Source organism: Euphorbia lathyris, chromosome 8, assembly GCF_963576675.1.
Source record: "Euphorbia lathyris chromosome 8, ddEupLath1.1, whole genome shotgun sequence".
Lineage (NCBI taxonomy): Eukaryota > Viridiplantae > Streptophyta > Magnoliopsida > Malpighiales > Euphorbiaceae > Euphorbia > Euphorbia lathyris.
The window spans coordinates 87,981,810-88,004,387 of NC_088917.1; the positions used below are offsets into that span (position 1 = coordinate 87,981,810).

General features: G+C 39.5%; 1 protein-coding gene across 1 annotated transcript; it reads right to left on the reverse strand.

The window, feature by feature from the left end:
* Positions 1-20,810: 20,810 nt before the first annotated feature.
* Positions 20,811-21,692, reverse strand: LOC136204055 (uncharacterized). The gene has a single exon (XM_065995242.1). The coding sequence runs from the start codon at positions 21,690-21,692 to the stop codon at positions 20,811-20,813; it is 882 nt and encodes a 293-aa protein (XP_065851314.1).
* Positions 21,693-22,578: the final 886 nt, after the last annotated feature.

Consider the following 22,578-nt stretch of genomic DNA (forward strand, 5'->3'; position numbering starts at 1 on the left):
GCTTCGGCTTCTACCCACTTGGTGAAGTGATCTACTGCCACTACCACATATTTCCTCTGTCTACGAGTTGGAGGAAATGGTCCAACGATGTCAATTCCCCAGATGGCAAAAGGTCGCCCTTCAATGATATGTCTCTGGAGATGCTTGGCCGTGTGTGATTCATTCGCATGAATCTGACAACTATGGCATGATTCCACCAATTTTTGTGCATCAAGCTCGGCAGTGGGCCAATAAAACCCTGCTAACCTGGATTTTTTTACGATAGTGGCGGATGCCTCATGGGCCCCACATGATCCCTCGTGCAGCTCCTTGAGGACCTGTTGTCCCTCTTCTGGCAGAATGCATTTTAACCATGGATGGCTAAATGACTTTCTATAGAGGCAATCATTGATCATGGAGAAATAGGCCGCTTTTCTAACGATCCGCCGAGCCTCCTCCTTATTGATGGGTAGAGCTCCATCTGACAAATATTGGCGAAGGGATGTCCGCCAATCATCTTCTATTGTTGTGAGTAGGGATACTTCTTCGGAGACGAATGCCGGAGCTACTTTAACCTCAAAGGGACACTGCGGATCTGTCCAGCTTTCTTCACTGGAAGCCATTTTTGCTAGGTGGTCGGCTTCAGTGTTTGATTCTCGGGGCACATGGACCAATTCCCATTTGGTTTCTTTAGCTTCGAGGTGGTCCAGCAACTTTTTGACCTCGGCAACGTATTTGGCCAGAACGTCATCCTTCACCTCATAATTTTTTATCACTTGTTTGACCATCAACTTGGAGTCACTATAGATCACGATCCGCTCGGGAGTGATTTCCTTAAGCAGGCGTAACCCTAATATTAGAGCCTCATATTCTGCGGCATTGTTGGTGGCATGGAAATCCAACTTTGCTGCGTATCGTAATTTTATGTACTGGGGGCCCTTGATCACGATACCTATGCCAGCTCCATCTGCAGAGGAAGCCCCATCCGTGTACATCGTCCACTCCTCTACTTGAGATTTAGGGAGATTCACCCCTTCCTCTATGAATTCATTCACAAAGTCTGCCAAGACCTGACTTTTCAAGGCGGTTCGGCTCTCATATCGCACATCAAATTCTCCGAGGTGAATTGCGCATTCCATTAATCTCCCTGAAGTATCAGGCTTTTGCAATACCTTTTTCATGGGTATATTCGTACGAACTATGACAGTATGGGCCTGGAAGTATGGCCTAAGGCGAATTGCCATGGTGACGACGGCCAGAGCCATTTTATCAAGTTTAGAATACCTGGTTTCAGCATCTTTCAATACTTTGCTCACATAATAGATAGGATACTGCTGGCCATCCTCTTCTCTTATCATGACTGTGCACACAGCTTTCTCTGTAATTGAGACATACATGTAGAGATTTTCACCTTTTAGGGGTCGGCTCATCATAGGCGGTTCTGTGAGAAACCGTTTGATCCCCTCGAAAGCCTTTTCACAGTCCTCATTCCACTCGAATGCCTTTTGTTTCTTGATGACTTCATAAAAGGGCTGACACCTACGAGCTGAACAGGAAATAAACCTGCCCAAGGCCACGATCCGCCGTTGAGGCGTTGCACTTCCCTGATGTTCTGTGGTGCCTGCATTTCCAAAACAGCCTTAACTTTGTCGGGATTTGGGCTCACGCCTTTTTCACTAATCATGAATCCCAGGAACTTTCCATATGTTGCACCAAAAGTACATTTTTCCGGGTTTAGCTTAATATTGTGGCGTCGGAGTACGGCCAGTACCTCCCTTACATCATTTGCGTGCTTCTCCACAGTGGTGCTTTTGATGATCATGTCATCTACATAGACAGAGTAGTTATCACCTTTGCTTTCTGCGAATATTTTGTTCATCATCCGCTGATAGGTGGCGCCTGCATTCTTAAGCCCAAAGGGCATGACCTTGAAGCAATAAGTAGCTTGGTGAGTCACGAACGAGGTCTTGATTCTATCTGAAGGCTCCATGGGGATTTGATGATAACTCGACTTCACGTCTGTGAAGGAATACATAGCATGTCCAGCGGTTCCATCTACGAGTATGTCAATACACGGCAAAGGATAATTGTCCTTAGGACAAGCTTTGTTGAGATCCGTAAGTCGATGCACATGTGGTAGGATCCGCCTGCCTTCTTCACCAAAACGATGTTCGCCAACCATTGTGTATAAAGGACCTCTTCAATGGCGTCCGCTCGTTGGAGCTTGGCGATGTCTTCCTCTATCACCTTCTGCCTTTCAAGGCCATGGTTTCTCCGTTTCTGAGCTACGGGAACTGCATCTTTGTCGATGTTAAGTTTATGAGTGATCACGCCTGGACTGATCCCTGGGAGGATCTCATCTTTCCATGCAAAGACGTCCTCCGCTTTATGGAGAACTTTGGTGATTGCTTCTTTAACCTCGCCTTTGAGCCCTTTAGCCATTCAGACCTGCTTTTCGTCCGCCATGACGTACATTTTTGTCTCGCCCAAGGCCATTGTGACGAGTTCCTCCTTATCTTCATCCTTAGATTGGGGGCGGATCATTAGTGATGCCGAATATGTCTCCTGAGCCATCTTTTGGCTCCCTCTAATCATCACACCTCCCTAGGTCGTAGGGATGTAAAGAGTCAACTGGCGTATGGAGATGAGGGCAGCTGCCTCAGAGATAAAGGGTCGTCTGAGTATAATATTATAGGCTAACTGACCATCCAAGATAGAAAATTCCAGATCACCCCTCCAGACTTGATCTTCATCTGCTAACTCACAATCCAACGTTACCTGGCCTTTCGTCTGAATGGTATGTCCTGTCACTCCCAGGATATCCACTACAGTTGGTTCTACTTGGACTGGATCGACTATGAGTTTGGCGAAACCTCCTCTTGTGATGACATTGCATGAGCTCCCAGTATCGATCATCACCCTTTTCATCTCCCAGCCTTCCATCATCATAGTAATGACCAAGGCATCTGCATGAGGAGAGATCTCTGGTCCTGCGTCTGCAAATGGGCGATTCAGCGATGTCCTGTCAAGAGCAGTGGTTTTTGCCTTTTTCAGTACTGGTTGATATCCAGGTCCGCCTGCTATGACATTGATGGTCCCCTTTCCTTTCTTCTTTGGGTCATCCTTGGATCTATCACCATCTCCCTTTTTGCCATCATTTTGGATGAACCGATCCAATTTGCCCCTCTCAATGAGACGCTCTATTTCTCGAGCTAACTCCCAGCATGCATCTGTGTCATGGCCGTTTTTCCTGTGATACTTACAATAATTTTTAGGATTTTTACCAGTATTGGTATACTCCCCCCCTTTTGGCTCGGGGTATGAAATGCTCCGCTTGTGTTGACTGTTCTCAATCCACATAAGCACTTCACTTTTGGAAGCATTGAGAGGTGTGAAGGAGGTGCCAAATGCCGATTTGTTCTTAGAACCTCTTCGCCTACTTCGAGAGGAGGAATCCTGATGCTTGTCCTTTTCCATATCTCGATGACGAGATTCGCTTTTGTCCCTCCTAGGTGGAGATGCTGATTCATGGCGAATGTCATCTATCTCCATAAAGTCCTTGCAGCGCTCTATTAGTTCTGCCATGCTGGTAGGCTTCTTGCGAATTGGATCCTCCTGTAAACTTTTACAAGTGGTATTTTTTACCAGAGATTCCACTGCCATGGAGATATCTACATCCACAATTTGTATACACAATTTGTTGAAGGAGTTTATATAATCTCGAAGGGATTCATTCGCCTTCTGCTTTAATTCAAAGAGCTTCCTGGATTTGACCACTGGAGGGATACAGCCAGCGAACTTAGCACAAAACTCTCTGCTTAGTTGGTCCCAACTATCTATCGAGCCAGGTGGTAGTGATTGAAACCAGACATAAGCGGGACCTCCTAACGTGGTGACAAACATTTTGCACAGCACTGGTTCAGTTGCACGGTTGAGGCGAAGCAATATTCGGTACTTTCGGACATGGGCCTCTAGATTGTCAACACATGTGTATATGGCGAGATTTGGTATTTTAAAATGTCTATCCGTTTCCTCTGCTTCAATCCAAGCCGTGAAGGGCGAATCTCGATTGGCGAACGGATTATGCCTGGCATTCTCCTCATTCATGTGATCTTTCTAAATGCTCTAACTCTACTAGACGCCACTACTTAGGGGCAAGTGTACCCCGTCGTATCAAGTAATAATCCGGTTAAGACCGGGTATCGAATCCACCGGATTTATAACTACAAGTATTAGACGACTCGGTTTTATACGTTATCTAAGCGGTGAATACTTTGAGTTGGTTTGGGGAACAACTACAAACTACTCCTAACTACGGGTGAGACAAGTTTATATAACAAAACTCTTACGAAATAATATGGATGGCGATAAGTTATAAGTATGACAAATAACGACTCTCAATATATAAACGGTTAATGTTTTACTCTTGCAATGACGACTACGTGTAGTGTGACCGACCCGTGAAGTACTTAGACTACGTGGTTCCTAGTCAAGGCGTGTCTAATGCTTGGGACCAGAAATTAGGGCCCGTAAGTTCCGTGGTTTGTCAATTCCTACGGTTTCCGGAGCGTCACTTCCGGTAAGGCAACACCTATATGAATCCCTAAAGATAGCCCGAATGGCGTCGGAAATCGCGTTCTCCTACACAATAATCAATTACAAGTATCAAAACAAGTAGCAAACATCAACACAAATATAGAGAAAGAGATTATGAATCATAAATTATAAATATGGAGAATATAAATGTGAATTACAACCAAGCCTAGTACATAGGAAGAGTGCAAGCTAATTAGCAAGTAAAAAGGGAAGAATCCACCCTCGGAACTAGCTAACCGGACTCAAGGCCGTCTCTTAGGACTTGGAGGTGGAGCTTTCGAGCTTGGTGAGCAGAGATGGAACGGAACTTTGATGGAATGCCGGGATCAACGAACAAGCTCTCAAGGTGGAAGAGAATTGTTATGTAAACTACAATCTCCAACAAAAGAACTTAAACTATAATAACAATGGTATATCAAAAGTTGTCTCAAAAGTCTAAGAGTAGTCTGCAAAACTTAAGGTTCAGCCCCTATTTATACACATCAAGCTAGGGCAAAGTTGTAATTTCATAAGATACAAGCATGGATGAACATGATTTTGTGCAGATTTCCCATGATACGCCTCGCGTATGGTGGAGTACGCCCCGCGTAATTGCCCATTCCGTCAGAAATCTCCTGCATGTGGACCAAATCCAGATCTTGTTGTCTCAATCACGCCTCACGTGGACTGGGATGTGCCTCGCGTGTTTGAGTTTCTGAGATTTTATTGCTTGATTTGGCCCTTTTACGCCTCGCGTAGTCGAAGTACGCCCCGCGTAAATGAGTCTCTGATCTTTTTGCATTGAAGAACTTCCGCGTAGGGTAGTTGACTCAGGGAGACCATGCAGTCTGACTTTCAGGATTAGGCTTATCATTTCTGACACATGTTTCCATGCCTCGCGTAGTGGTTGACACGCCCCGTGTATTGGTGACTAGATCCCACGTGGTGCCTGTGGATTGAACAATTATTTCTGACCAAATGTTCCACGCCCCGTGTAAAGGGAGGTACACCCCGCGTATTTTGGTGGAATTTCACTCCTTGCTCGTACCTGAAACACAGTTCTCGAGAGCCGAGTTAGCTTGACATTTTTATTTCTAATTAACTCAAAAATATGGAAAATTAACCGTAAGTACGTAATTTATTTTTATTTCGTTATTTTATTTAAAACACTATTTTTGCAATTAAACTTATTTATTTCATCTAAAACTAAACTGTAAATCACGCTAAAAGATAGGGACGAAACGCCCCTATCAATGGCATTCGCCATTAACTTTCCTCCACCGGAAGCAGCGGATCTCTTCTTCTTCTGCAGGGGGGATCCGCAACGCCTTCAGCAGGACACTTCCCAGAGTTTTTAGGGGGATTCGCATCTCTACAAGGGTGCGACTTGCCTCAGACAAACCCCTGACAAGGGAACAACGAAATAATTAAAGTTCAAGGAAGAAACAAAATTACCTTTGTCTAGTTGGGTAAACTTCACATAAGTAATTCCATCCTCTTCGCGGCGGATCAAAGGAATGTCATTCATCATGAATTCCAAAGCATCAGCATATGTCCAAGCATCTGACCTGATACTTTTCATGAGATCTGCCACCTTCTCATTGCTATCCGTCAGTATACGTAGATCTCCAGCCATATGTAGAGGTTTAGTATTCCAGACCAACGGGAATCCCAGGGGTTCGTCCTCTTTCACCTTAATGAAAAAGAATTTTTCGTCCCAGAGATGGACGTTCGACATCTTACCACAGAAGGGCGAATAAGTTTTGAATTTGGTGAAAGTATAGAAAGACTCGGATTTACGCTTCGTAGGTTTGTGAAGGGACCAGAAGACTTGAGGATTACAGACTACCCCCAGGTTTGAAGCTAAATAACAGTCTAGAGCCATGTCCAACCAGCCGTTTGGATGCAGCTGGCAGACAGTGAACCCAAAATACTCCAGGATATCCGCCATCATCTTAGGAAGAGGAAGACAGAACCCTCTCTCCACATGACAACTATATACAGACAGATATCCTACGGGCGGATAGGCGGGTCGCTGGTGTGCAGTCGCCAACTCAGTCTCGTAATCCTTGATCCACGGATAACGATTCACCAAATCTGCTAGATCCGCGGCGCTCATACAAGACGGAGTAGACTCAGCTCGAGGCGCTTTTTTCCTAATCGGAGTCGAAGAAGAAGCCTCCATTTCGGAAAATTTCCTAGAATCTATTGCCGGAGTAATATGAGTCACGGCGGCGGGGAAATTCTGAGTCCTAACTAAACGAGTTCGACGATTCCTACTCTCCCTCACCGTGTTACACAACTCGGTAAAATCACAGCTAGGCGTACTTTCAGAAGAGCTAGAACTCTCGGAAAAAGTGGTCCAGCCAATTAAAGTTTCGGAGGAGGTGGTGGTCAGATTAAAGAGTTCAGTAGTAGACCCAAACGAAGAACTCATAAAAAACCCAGAAAACAAGACGTGAAGATTCACTTACATGAGAATTGGAAGCTTTGAAGATTCTGGATGCCGGTAAATGCTCTGAAGAAACTCAAACGAAATGAGAGGGAAATAGCAAATGAATCGGGGAGAGAAGAGAGAAGTTGAAGAAGGTATACCCTCTTACCTCGAGCAGCGCGCCTATGCCACCTGTCGCTCGATGAATGGCCTGGAACAGAGTGACCATAAATGTGATTCATCATGACGGCGTGCAAGGAAGTGCAAAAGCCCTAAAGGACTTTAACGGAACTTTGAGGGGGGGGGGCTTTTGATAACATCGGGATATTATCCACGGGATCAAAGAGGATGTTTACCAAAACGGCCGCGTATTGGGGTGGTCTGAGAAGCAATGGCGTATCAAGCAAGTCATCCGAATGTCGTATCACCTAGACTCCGCCACACGAGATCCGTAGCCAAACCTACGTGAGACCCGCCATTATGCTTCGATCCGCCCGCCGAACGGTTGAGCCGATTCCCAATAAAGGCAATTAATGGACCGTTAGTGAGCTAACGGTTACACTTAAACGAGATCCGTAACCGCCATTAATGAGGCATTAATGGAGACTTTCTGGTTACTGGGAGTTATGATCACTTGAGTATAAATAGCTTGCACTCCAAGCTATTGAGGTACACATTCACATTTTCATTCTAGTCCCAACTCTTGTTAATACAATTTATTCTTTATTTCAATTATTGACTTTGGCATCAGAGCTTCCCCCCATCGAACCCAACGACGCCCCCCGCAGGGAAGGAATTTGATCAAAAGTTCATCGCCAGTTATCACATCCGTCACTCTATCTCACTCTCAAGTTAAAGTAAATACTCTGAGTCATCATATCTAAAATAGATCTACATAATATTTTAACCGATAACAAATTGAATAGTTCAAAATTCACCAACTGTTTTGGCAAACTCAAAATTATTTTGAAGTTTCGAAATGATCGGGTATGTACTAAGATACACTGATACCCATCGTCAAAATTGTTTTAAAGTTCGAAAAGATTGGGTATGTATTAAAATATGTCGATACCTAATGTCCTTGTTAATGATGCTCCTGTCAAGAAGATTGATGTTTATCGGAAGCACCAATCAGATGACGAATGTACAAGATGTATCATACTTGCAGCTATGGCACTAGAGCCACAAAACAACATTAGAACATGGATTCGTAGTCCATGGTTATGAACTTGGAGGAGATGTTTTGAGAAACAGACTCAAATGCAAAAGCTATGAGATAGCAATGATTGTTTCACTCCAAGATGCAAGAAGGTTCTTCTGTTATGGAACTTTGTGTCAAGATGATTGACTACATCACCAAAGCTTTCTAGTATTGGATTTGTGATGGATAATGAATTAAGTGTCGACTTAGTTCTACAATCCCTCCCAGAGATTTATTCATAAGTTCATCACGAACTACCAGATGAATAAACTCAGAGATCTCTCTAGAAGAGCTCTTGAATATGCTCAAGTCAGTTGAGTCCAAATCTTAAGAAAGTGATGTCAGCACTTGTTATTGAGGGATCTCACAATAGAAAGGGAAGTTTCCCAATTCTAAAGATTCCAAGAAGAACAAATGCATTAAACCCAAGTCAATAAAAGCAAGAAGGGAATGCCACCAATATGGTAAAGAAGGGAATTGTAAGAGGAAATGTAAGAAGTACTTAGACTCTCTCTAGAAGAAGGGTCATGATGGTGCTTTTAGAACTAAAGGATAGATAATTCAATTTACTTGTGATAGTCACCTAGGCCATGTAAGCAAGAAACACATGTCTAAGCTGCATCAAGATGGGCTTATAGACTCAGTTGATTTTGAATCAATGGGCACATGTAAGTCTTGTTTAAAAGAAAGATGACAAAGACGCCCTTTAGCAATAAAGGAGAATGTGTATCAGACACTCTAAGACTAGTACATTCAGATGTATGTAGTCATACGTCAACACAAACAAGAGAAAGGATCAGTCACTTCATTAGCTTCATAAGATGATCATACCAGATATTGATTCATCTGCTTGATGAAGCATAAGTCAGAATCTTTTGAGAAAGTTCAAATGATTCAAGAATGAAGTAGTAAATCAAACAGGAAAGACTATTAAAGTACTTTGATTAGATCGAGGCAGAGAATATCTTTCAAATGATTTCCTGAATTATCTAAATGAATATGGATTCACTCACAATAGACTCCTCCGTATACACCACGATGTATCTCAAAGGAGAAATTGTACTCTATTAAGATATAGTACGATCCATGATGAGCACAACCTCTCTTCCAAAGATGTTCTAAGGCCACGCCCTAGAAACTACCTTATTTGCCTTGAACCGAGTATCCACAAAACCGCCGAGTTCTATTCCATTTGAATTGTTCATTGGAAAAGGAAACCCAGTTTCTCTTTCATGAGAATTTAGGGGTGTTCAGCACATGTTAAATACAGAGCATCAGATTAAGTTAGACCCTAAATCTGATAAATATTTCTTCATTGGAATTCCGAAAGAATCAGTAGGATATTACTTCTATCATTCGGATGATCGAAAGTAATAGTGTCCAAACACTCTGTATTTCTAGAGAAAGAGTTTCTTCTAGAAACACAAGTAGAAAGTGTGATTGAACTTGAAGAAGTTCAAGAAGAAGGATTGGCTGAAATAGCGGAAGCAATGGTGGAACCCAAATATGTCTCACAAGATGAGACGCTGGTGACATTACTAACTCATATGTCTGGTCGAGTTCATCAAATCCCAAAGAGATATGGATTTCTAGTGGGAGCCAATGAAATCCCAAAGAGATTTGGATTTCTAGTGGGAGACAACGAAGAGGTTCACGTGTTAGACGATAAACCTATAACTTATGAGAAGGCTCTTGTAAACCTATACATGTAAGCTAGTGGCAGCTCGTATGAGCCGTTACATGTAAACTAGTGGGAGCTTGGTCGTTTACTTAGTATTATATGTCGATGATATTCTACTAATGGGAACGACGTAGCTATACTGCAATCGGTGAAAAATTTTGGTTATCGGATAAAATTCTCCATAATAGACTTAGGAGAAGCAGCTTACATCTTAAGGATTAAGATCTATGGAGATAGATTGAGAAGACTACTTGACCCCTCCCAGTCTAAATACATTGACAAAGTGCTCAAAGCGTTTTGCACTAGACCTAACATCACTTTTGCTTTAAGCATGACAAAGTCGATTATAGGTCAATCCGAGTGATGGTCACTGGATTGTTGTCAAGAACATTCTTAAGTACTTAAAATGACTGAAGATATGTTCCGGGTATATGGAGATGAAATTTGAAAGTTGAAGACTTTCAGATGCAATTCATCAAACAGATAAAGATGATCTTACAGAATACAAGTTTATTCTGAAGGAGGTACGATTAGCTGGAATAGTTCCGAGCAGGAAATCGTGACCGAGCCAGTAAATTAAATCAGAGTATGTATATATATATATATATATATATATATATATATATATATATATATATATAGCAGCTTCGGAAGCACCTAAAAGGAAGTTTGAAATGCAAGTTCATTAATGAACTATGCGTGGTACCTGACATTGTTAATGAGATTAACAATAGGGCTGTTGCTCTTGCTAAGGGCCTGCAGTCTCATAATACGTCCAAACACTACCTTAGTCGTTACCATCTCTTCCGAGAGATAAAAATAAGAGTAGATGTGAGAATTAAAAGAGTGTCCACCAAGGCACAATCTTATGGATCCATTTAAAGAATGCCTTACCCCAAAAGGTTCATGATCGTCATACGAATGCTTATGGGAATGTTTTCAGAAACAAGTTGCTTTAATCTAAGTGGGAGAATGTTGGAGTTTAGTGTCCTAAAGATAATTGTTTTAGGATATAAATATTAATGAATAAATTGTTTATTTAATCATTTGTTTAATCAGATATATAACATTAAAATGTAACTATATATAAAGGCACAAATCTTTCATAAAGAAAGTAATCCTAAGTTTATTTAAGTAGTTATAAAGTGTTCATACAAGCATGAAGTGAGACTATACTTTATAATAGACCAATAGACTTAAAACCAACCCAAGTCAAGTAATATGTTATAGGGGTTGGCGTATTACTGTTGAGACTTGCATGTAACATTGTTTTCTGTCGAGACAGAAAACTGATCTCACAAGCTCTAGATATTCAGATATCCAGACAGTTACATGGATCCAGTGAAGGAGTTCATTAGGATTGGGACCCGACTTGAGATAACAACATAGATTAATTTATCTAAAAGTGTCAATTGTTCATCTCATTAGTATTAGTACGTATAACTAATCCTCAGACTCAAACATTTGTTAATTAGTGATTCTAGATTATGGAGTCTGATACTTTGATTCTGTGCAAGCACGATCCAACAGGTGAGAGCCTGGGGTGTGTGAGAGCAGGGTTGGTTATCACACAAAGTAATTGCAGAATAGTTAATGTCAGATTGAACATTCGTCACTCCCGATATGTGGGGGATATATCCAAATGGCCGCTTGTGGTGAATTGACTGAAATCCTTGCAAGGTGATAGAGTTAAGAGTAGAAATGGATGTTTCACTTAACTTATCTTTCAGAGTGAATTCAACCTATACAAGTAAAATCGGACTCTTCGTTATATGTAACCTTGACACGTTCCATGGTTATAAGGAATTGACCGACAGGATATAGTTGATGAAGGATCATATTATACTGTACCTAATACAGAAAGTTTAACGTCAGTTATCAACCTGACTTCTTAATTACTCTAGGGGAATATCATAGGTTCTGCTAGTAACAACTCGCGATGGTATTCTGTTATATATATGTTGGAATTAATCGTGATAAATAATTTCAAAGGATATATACGGCTAGTGGCAATAAATAACCTAATGGGTCGCATATGGGACTTGGAATCGGAGGACGAAAATGTAATTAGTGAGACACTATATATATGGGCCGAAATTTTTAGATCAGTTAGGGATAAATTAATTTGATTAATAATTATAATTTGATTATGGTTATTAAATTAAAGGATTATCTGATAATATTAATTAGAAGTTTTTATGTGATTTAAACTCTAATTAATTATCCCTAACATTAATTAATTATTAATTTGATTAATAATAATTATCTAGATATAATTAGTTATTATTTAAATAATAGTAAAATGTTTATTTAATTATCTAATTAGGAATCCTATTCCGAATAAGATTCCAATTGTTTAATTACCTAACAGAACTGGGATTAGGGTTTTGAGAAGTCTATAAATAGACTCCCTAACCCCATAATTCGGTCAACACTAAATAGAAGGGCTAGAGGAATCGTTCTGCAACCGTCTCGGCTAATTACAATCTTTCTTACTCTCTTTTTGATCTCGTATCGATTTCTGTTAGAGACAATCATTGCGATTGCTATTATTAAGGTTGATTACTGATTAGTTATCTTTTTCTGTGTTGTTTCTTTTGTTGTTCGTGATACACGGATTAAGAGTTGTGGGAACTTCATTTGCAACCGTAGATAGTTCTTCACCGAAGGTATTACTTTCTATCCCTCTTTATATGAAATAACAATTAACAGATCTTGGAAAAGGGAAATAGATAAAATAGATAAAATTTTATTATTCCGCTACGCCTAGGCTTGTCTATTTTCCTTCAGGTGGCTTTGGTAGTGACGGGATAAAGGTCCCCTTGACTCTCACATCTCATTATACGCCGGCCCATCTGAAAATCCTTCACAGAAAATCCAAACGGGTCAAATTTGACAGATACTGAATTGTCAGAAGTAAGCTTACGGACAGAGACTAATTTTTAATAATATGTGGAGCATATAAAACATTTCTCAAGGCTAAGGGTGGATGTGGGTGAGTTAAGTTTTTATGCCCTAGTCCATGAATCGAAATTGAATGTCCATTACCAACAATTATGCCATGATTATTGCTCTTATTAAAAATAGACGAGAGTTTACCTTTATCAGACGTCATATGTGAAGTAGCGCCTTGATAAGTCTCCAATTCAACGTTCAAATGTCCACTTTAGTGCTAGGTTATTTAATTAATTTGGTGTTATTTTGGGTATTATTGCTTGTTTTGGTTTAATTTGCCTCCACATGACTCAAATGATTAAAAGGAGCAGAATTGGGCTTAATTGGAGAAACTTTGGACCAGAAAGGAATTTGGTGCTGAATTAAAGGAGCTGAAGCGAAAATGGAGTTAGTCTTGCCCAAGACTAAGGACCTCCGAATCTTCTGATGTTCAAATTGACCAGGACCTTTTCCAACTCGAAATAGAAGGCAGAAAATCAGGGATTTGAAATTTGTAAAAGAGGTTGATGATTTAGATAGATATTATTTTGTTACCCAACTTTTAGGAGGGGGTTTTCTCTATAAATAGATGAGAATTTACACCTTGGGGGAGAAGTTCTTTTTAGGTTTTTTTCTCTTTTTGGTTTCTTAGTTAGCTTTATTTATTATCGTCTTTAATGGCTATCATAGTCGATTTCATGACTATGTGTAGCTAAACACTTTATTCGGTTAAAGGATTAATCAAAGGCGAGCATTATTTTCAATTGTGAGATTGTTGTTCTTAATTTCAGTAATCTAATTTTATGTGATCTGTTTACATATTTATTGATCTATGAAATCATACCTTCAATGAAAGTTCAAGTGAAGGTTTGGCCAGACTTTTGCTTTTTCATTCATCGAACAATGTTAGGAAATATGATTTGTAATCATCTGAAATCCTAACTATTATCAAGCGTATGAATATGTAATTTGGTTTGAATCGGAATCGCTAAGAATTCGGTTAACTTAGGTTGGGTCCTTCTAATTCCTAATGCTTTCGACAGATTAAATTCTAAGCGCTAAGCTAGAACTGTCTGTCGAATAGGAGCTTATCTTTAGGCGCTCTAGGATTTTCTTTACAATTAAGGAAGGATTAGGTCGGGAATGAATAAGGAACGGCTATAACCAATCCAGATCATGTTAATTAAGATAATGTCTCACCGTCAATGATCGATGGGAAATAATTGTTTGGCCTGCGGAATCTCCCTTAACTGAAATTCCAACATATAATTTTACATTCAATTTCAATTTGCTTCTGCAATTTTATTTATTCATTAATCAACAATTTCAATCCCCCCTATTTACTTTTTGTTAATTGCTTGGTTATATTTGTGATTAGATCAGTATTAATCCTTTGGGTACGACCTTTACTTGCTCTTTTACAATTTATTTTCGGCTAAGTGAAGTTATAATTATCTTTGGTGGATTCGACACCCATCAAATTTTGGCGTCGTTGCCGGGGATTAATTTAACTTGATTTAATTCCATATATGACCAGGTCTGAAACTTCCAATTCTAGCGAAGAAGAGGAAATTTCCAGCGAAGAAAGCAAGTCATCTGAAGCAGAAATAATGGCAGGCAGAACTTTAAGACAACTCCATGCGCCTCAGGCTGATCAACAGCCCTTATGTGTCACATACCCAGTCCTAAATGCGACTTTTGAACTTAAATCGGGACTGATTCATTATTTGACTAAGTTTCATGGAATGGAAAGTGAAAATCCACATAATCATCTCAAAGAATTTCATGCGGTCTGCTCAGGTATGAGTCCACAAGGAATAACCGAGGAACAAGTGAAATTAAGAGCTTTTCCCTTTTCTTTGCAGGATGCAGCTAAAGACTGGTTTCTCAATCTGCCCTCTGGATCCATCACAACGTGGATGAGTATGGCACAAGCATTCCTGGAAAATTATTTTCCAGCTTCTCGAGCAGCAATGATTCGAAGGGAGATTAGTGGAATAAGGCAGAAAGATATTGAGACACTCCATGACTATTGGGAGAGGTTCAAAAGGCTATGTGCAAGCTGTCCCCAACATGGTATAACTGAACATTCTCTTATTCAATATTTTTATGAGGGAATGTTAGGCATGGAAAGAAAAATGGTAGATAGGGGGAAGCCTCATTGATAAAACGCCATCTGCTGCTAAAGAATTGATCCAAAGCATGGCAGCAACTTCCCAACAATTTGGCAAACAACAAGATGTTCCACGAAAAGCGTATGAGGTAGGCACTTCTTCCATTGAAGAAAAATTAAATACTTTGACATCTCTTGTACAAAATTTGGTTGTAGAAAAGATAGCTCAAGTGAAAACATGCGGGATATGCTCGGTTATTGGACATGCTACAGAAAAATGGCCCACATTGCATGAAGGAACACTGGAACAGATTAATGCCGTCCTTGAATATCAGGGGCAACCTCCACATAAATATGATCCATACTCGAACACATACAACCCCGGATTGCGTGATCACCTGAACCTGAGTTATAAACAGCAAAACAGTGTCCCACAACCAAATCCTCCACAACAGTACAGACCTCCCCAGTCCGACCCAAACTCAGGTATAGCATCTAGTTCTAATGATCATTCTGTCATTACTAATTTGGTTAAGTTTCAGGAGGAACAAAGCAAGGTGATTACCAGCCTTCAAGCAAACTTACAGAACCTAGAAAAACAGATGGGACAGATTGCGACCTCATTGAGTGCAATTCAGACACAGGGGAAGTTGCCTTCACAGACCGAGGTGAATCCAAGACAGAATGTGAGTGCAATCTCACTCTGTAGAGGAAAAGCTTTAGTCTTGCCCAAGACTAAGTCCTTTTCCGAATCAGAACAGACTGTGTCAGAGAAATCTGCAAGCAAAAAGGAGGTATTCGAAAAAGAAATGGAAGGTTTAGCTACAGAAGATTCAGCTGGTAAGTCATTTGAAGAGCAAGACATACCTTTTGTAATTAAGGTCCCTTTCCCTAGTCGTTTAGCCAAATCAAAGAAAGAAAAAAAGGAGAAAGACATCTTTGAGGTATTTCGTAAGGTTGAGGTGAATATTCCATTGCTTAATGTTATTAGACAAATCCCTCGATATGCTAAATTCCTTAAAGAATTGTGTGCTAACAAGATTAAAAAAATTGGGTATGAAAAGATTACCATGAGTGAGAATGTGTCTGTTGTATCCAAAAGAAAATGCCCCAAAAATGTAAGGATAGAGGTATGTTTGCTATTTCTTGTCAAATTGGGAATACTAGTATTAAGATAGCAATGTGTGATCTAGGAGCGTCAATTAATGCCATGCCTAAATCAATTTATTCATCTTTAAATGCTGGTCCTTTAGAGAAAACAGGAGTAGTAATCCAACTCGCTAACCGATCTATAGTTTATCCTGAAGGTTTGTTGGAAGATGTTCTTGTGCAGGTTAATGGTTTAATTTTCCCAGCTGATTTCTATGTCGTAGACATGGAAGATGAAGATCACTCTTCAGATTCATCGGAAATCCTGTTAGGTAGACCATTCCTAACAACTGCTCGGACAAAAATCGATGTTCACAAAGGAACAATGACTATGGAGTTTGATGGTAAAATTGTTCAATTTGATGTTTATAAGGCCATGAAATTTCCTAGTGAAGTGTCTTCTGTTTGTGGCATAGATGTTATTGAACCAATAACTCATCAAGTTTTTGAAGCATGTAGGGAAGACATGATGCAGGTAGTAATAGAAGAAAGCTTAGATGTGAGCAGCAAAATAGAGGAGAAAGAAGTGGAGATTGGAGAAGATGTGCAGGAAGTAATGCAACAGTTGGCAGCTCTAAAATCAAAACCTGAGTGTTCTAATGCTAAAACAATTTCACACACCGCTCAACATCTTTTAGCTTTCGTTTTGCAGGAACCAAAATCAGAACACAGAGCCTTATGGGCAATTGAGCAGTGTAACATGAATATTGATGAAGCAGGAAAACTTATGAAGCTGAAAGTACAAGAGCTTGAGGAACTAAGGAATGAAGCTGTGGAAATTCAGCGTTTAGAGAACGGGAAAGTGCAAAAATTAAATGGTCTCATCCCGATTGAAAATGGTGAAGTTATGAAGATACAAGTTCCTGGGGATTAGCCTGAAGCTCGATTCCGTCTAGCCAAAGACGTTAACTAGCGGCGCTAATGGGAGGCAACCCAGTGTTGGTCCTGCCCAGGACTAGCATCTGTCATTTATATTCAGCAGTGTTGGTCCTGCCTAGGACCAGCATCTGTCATTTATATTCAGTCTTTGTTTTTATTTATTTATTCAATTCATATGGAATAACCAATTTTATCATCATCTTCTACAATTAAGTTGTGGTTCTGGATTCTGATTTGCAGGTGTGTAGGGAAGAAAAGAATGGAGAAATAAGCTTAAATGAGTGAAATAAGAGAAGTTAAAAAGAGGGTTAAAAACAATTTTTGGTTTTAATTCCTCTGTTTTTACCCTTGTTTTTAATTACCCTCTTTTTACCCTTAATTCTTTTTTTTACTCTCACCACTGTATTTCCAAAATCAAAACTCTATCCCCATCTCTTTCAAGTCGCACAACCACCGAAAATCACGGCCGTCTTTTTCATATCGCAACAAGTGATGGCTGCGACTTCAACAGACACAGCAAACCCAACACATGAACCACCAAACAAAGGACAGTAAGCATAATCTTTTCTTCTCTATTTATTCATTTTTCTCATGTTTGCTGCCCATTTGCCCCTAATTTTTGTGAATTCCGCACTGAGACAGTGCGAGGAGAAAGTGGGGGAGGGACCTTTGCTATAGAAGTGTTTGATTTCATAGTTAATTGGCTGATTGTGATGGTTAATTTGTTGAAAGGCTGTTGATTGTTTTGAAAATTTAATGCTGCTGAAATTTCCTTATTTTACTGCTGCAAATTTTTGGGTTTAATTTCATGGAATATGTGCTAAATTAGTGTGAGGTGTCCACCTCAAGTGAAAAAAAAACCCAGAAAATATGCTCGAGTCTAGTGTGGGGTGTTCACCCTTTGTTTTGTCCCTAGAAATAACAATGCTAGCTCTCAGTTTTGCACTCGGTTGAAACTAGGTTGCCAACTTAGTATTGAAACCTCTAAGTATTGTTTTGAGTAAAGCTTTCAATTTCAAAAGGTCAGGGTTGCACAATTGTCTTGAGCATGCATATGAACCACATGATTAATTTCCCATTACATGACAGACGTTTTGAATGAAACAACACCAATTTACCCTAATTTTTGGAAAGTTTTTGAGCCTAAATGCAAGAACAAAAACATTACACTTTGTTCTATTCTTTCTGAGTGTTATCCAATTCTAGTTTGGAATTCTAGAACTTGCCATGTTATGCATTTCGAGACCACACTGATGTATTCAAACATTAAAAATGATAAGGGCAGTAGGTTTCTTTTCCTAGCCATTTCAAATAAAATTCGAACCCTTAGTCTTGCTCAAGACTAACAAAAATAACAGTACCAGCCCTTAGTTAGCCACATTTGAGCCTTTTTCCCATTCTTGACACACCTTTGTTCGAGTCCCTTGGCCAGGGACGTTCTAGCCATCAGAATTTGTATATTCTTTCATTTATTTCTATGTTTAGTTGTTGCTTTGAGCAATGTCCATATTCAAAAACCACAGTTTCGTTAAAGTATAAGGATTCAATTGAATCGTCCTTTAATTATATGTGGTTATGCTTCAAAAAGTGTCTAAATGGATATTAGCATGAAAAGCAGTAGCTTTCTTATTCTAGCTTGAAGTATTATCTTTAGTAAAAAAAAAAGCCTCAAAGAAAAAAAAAAGAGAAAAAGAAAAAAATCAGAGGCAGGAGACAAAAAAAGCAAAAAGAACAAAACAAATTTTTGTTTAGTTTGTTCATTTCAGTTTGTTTATAGTTGATTAAGTTTGTCTCATTCATTCATTTTGAAGTTTGAGAATTGTAAGTAATTTGTACATAATTGTGTTTTGGTTTTCATTTTTGGCCATTTCCATTTTCATCAATTACCCTTCTCATTCATTTCCTTTCCAAACCTTACCCCCAGCCAACGTTACACCCTGTTTTAAGTCCCTTTGATTTATTGATTGAATTCATACTAAGTGGTGGAGATTTGATATATTGGCAAGCTTATTGTAATTTCATTCTAGATTGCGACTTGAGTGATTCCTTGAAAACTAATCATAGCCTAAACACTTGAGTGTAATGAGTGGCTACCGTGAGGGTGTTGTTGATTTTAATTCATACCTTATGTACATGGTCAAAAGCTCAATTGCTGAGATTCTTCAAGTAGTTACGTTGTGTGTTTAAACATGAACAATATCTTGGCTTTGAGAGTTGATGGATGATAATCTTCACATTATAAGGGGGGATTGAGAAAGGTTGGTAAACACGAAATCATAAGAGTAAAGAGCTGTTGACATGATCTGATATGCTTGGGGACAAGCATTGGGTAAGTGTGGGGTATTTGATAAGTCTCCAATTCAACGTTCAAATGTCCACTTTAGTGCTAGGTTATTTAATTAATTTGGTGTTATTTTGGGTATTATTGCTTGTTTTGGTTTAATTTGCCTCCACATGACTCAAATGATTAAAAGGAGCAGAATTGGGCTTAATTGGAGAAACTTTGGACCAGAAAGGAATTTGGTGCTGAATTAAAGGAGCTGAAGCGAAAATGGAGTTAGTCTTGCCCAAGACTAAGGACCTCCGAATCTTCTGATGTTCAAATTGACCAGGACCTTTTCCAACTCGAAATAGAAGGCAGAAAATCAGGGATTTGAAATTTGTAAAAGAGGTTGATGATTTAGATAGATATTATTTTGTTACCCAACTTTTAGGAGGGGGTTTTCTCTATAAATAGATGAGAATTTACACCTTGGGGGAGAAGTTCTTTTTAGGTTTTTTTCTCTTTTTGGTTTCTTAGTTAGCTTTATTTATTATCGTCTTTAATGGCTATCATAGTCGATTTCATGACTATGTGTAGCTAAACACTTTATTCGGTTAAAGGATTAATCAAAGGCGAGCATTATTTTCAATTGTGAGATTGTTGTTCTTAATTTCAGTAATCTAATTTTATGTGATCTGTTTACATATTTATTGATCTATGAAATCATACCTTCAATGAAAGTTCAAGTGAAGGTTTGGCCAGACTTTTGCTTTTTCATTCATCGAACAATGTTAGGAAATATGATTTGTAATCATCTGAAATCCTAACTATTATCAAGCGTATGAATATGTAATTTGGTTTGAATCGGAATCGCTAAGGATTCGGTTAACTTAGGCTGGGTCCTTCTAATTCCTAACGCTCTCGACAGATTAAATTCTAAGCGTTAAGCTAGAACTGTCTGTCGAATAGGAGCTTATCTTTAGGCGCTCTAGGATTTGCTTTACAATTAAGGAAGGATTAGGTCGGGAATGAATAAGGAACGGCTATAACCAATCCAGATCATGTTAATTAAGATAATGTCTCACCGTCAATGATCGATGGGAAATAATTGTTTGGCCTGCGGAATCTCCCTTAACTGAAATTCCAACATATAATTTTACATTCAATTTCAATTTGCTTCTGCAATTTTATTTATTCATTAATCAACAATTTCAATCCCCCCTATTTACTTTTTGTTAATTGCTTGGTTATATTTGTGATTAGATCAGTATTAATCCTTTGGGTACGACCTTTACTTGCTCTTTTACAATTTATTTTCGGCTAAGTGAAGTTATAATTATCTTTGGTGGATTCGACACCCATCACACCTGTGTCCATGTACCATGGATTTTCAGGAGGATTGAGGCTCAGAGTGTACAAAGCAGATTCAATATCCGTAGGCTCGGAATCGGTAGCAGTATGAAAGGCCTGTTGTGGGCGGGGGCCTAACAGCCCTGCATTCTAGGCCGGAGGAGGACCTGTGTAATTGCCAGTGGGCCGAGCCCATGACTGAGATGGATATGGACATGGAGGGGCATGCCAAGGAACCCAAGACTAAGAGCCCTATTGCGAACCTCCCCAGGACGGGTGCTGCCACTGATTTGTCGAACCACCACTGCCCAGTCGGTTCGCCGGATTATTTCCACGGCCATTGCCATTGCCGCCACCACGAGAATTATTATTATTATTCCGGTGCCCCTTTTTCTTATTTTGTCCCCGATTGCCTCCTTGAACCGGACGAGATTGTTGCTGCATATACCCGAATGAATTAGCAGACGGAGGAGAAAAGGGAGAAGATCCTGCCGCCACCAAAACAGTCCCCGTCGAGGCAGTAGCGGCCTTCTTCGCTAAATCGGCCTCCTCCAATATAACCATCGATCGAGCCTGATTAAATAAAGGAAGAGGATCCTTTTGTCGAATAATAGTGCCGATACTATTATATGCTTCAGTGAGACCCGAAACCATCTGAAGAACAAGTCGGTCATTCGACACCGGGGAATCCACATTACGGAGTTGATCCGATAATTCCTTTAGAGTGGCGGAAGAAAAATCCTCCATAAGAGTGTGAGAAAACTCTTGTTCAATTGAAACTGCACGGGAATGCTTATTGTCCTGAAAGATGTCACGTAAACGATTCCACGCCTCCATGGCAATAGCATCCGGCTCAATTATCGTCTTTAACAGATCATTAGTAATGGTGATATAAATCCACCCAAGAACCGTGGCATCTAAGGTTTCCCACTGATCTTTGGAAGCCTCATCGGAGGGAGAGGCAACGGCTTTACCATTCGAAATGATATGGTGGAGAACTTTGTGGGATTTGGCGAAAACTTTAAAGAGTTCCGCCCAGGTAGAATATTGAACCTTCTCCAAACTAAGAATAATGGAGATATGGTTTTTAATATTAGACACCCCAAGCGCCGGATGAAACTTGGAGTCAGTCATGATGAACAGATTAATCGAGAAGCGGAAGGTAGCTGTGAAGATTGGCCGACCAGTATAGAGAGACTGGAAAAGAAAAGGACGACGGCTCCAGGAAGAAAACTAGGTTTAGGGTGATACCATAATAGAAGATAATCTGTTGATTATTTCTTAAGCCTAACACGACATATATACAAATATACAAGAGTAATTTTAGGAGCTAATCTAGGAAACAAGAGTAATTTTAGGAGCTAATCTAGGAGTAATTTTAGGAGCTAATCTAGGAAACAAATCAACCTACTAATTACAAATAACTCTACAACAATATTTCCTCAAACAGAATAATAACCATTCGGTTATTCTAACATATTTGCTTAATTACATATCCAAAATCTGAATTTACTGATCTTCATCAACATTTGATAGTAACCACATAAAGCAAACATCTTTGAGCCATGGTAACACATGCCATTAGTTATGCAAATTAGAAGGATCCACCAAAAGCACATGCTAGCAAGGTCAAATTAGCAAATCCTAGAAATAGGGGAATATATCATAACAGAACATCAAAAGGGATCGTTTATAAGAGATGAAGATGAAGGTCACAATAACCAATTATACACAAACATACACGCATACATACACATGTTTTGTTGGCCTGTATGTTGTAGAAAAGTTCAGTTAGTCATAAAAACAAACACTTGGTGTGCATTTCAGAGTGCGAAAAGTTACCTGAAGGAATTATCTAAAATCATCTCTGTGAAACAATTTGAAGGAATTGACAAATCACAAGACCCAAACTGCCTAGTTCAACAATAATCCAAAAACTCCTTCACAAGATCAATCACCAATTTATGCAAAAAAAAACGCATAATAGATGACATAAATTTATTATAGCCCAAAAATTCAG

Excerpts from the sequence above, each read along its gene's own strand:
- LOC136204055 (XM_065995242.1), bottom strand. The coding sequence starts at position 21,692 with ATGACTGACTCCAAGTTTCATCCGGCGCTTGGGGTGTCTAATATTAAA.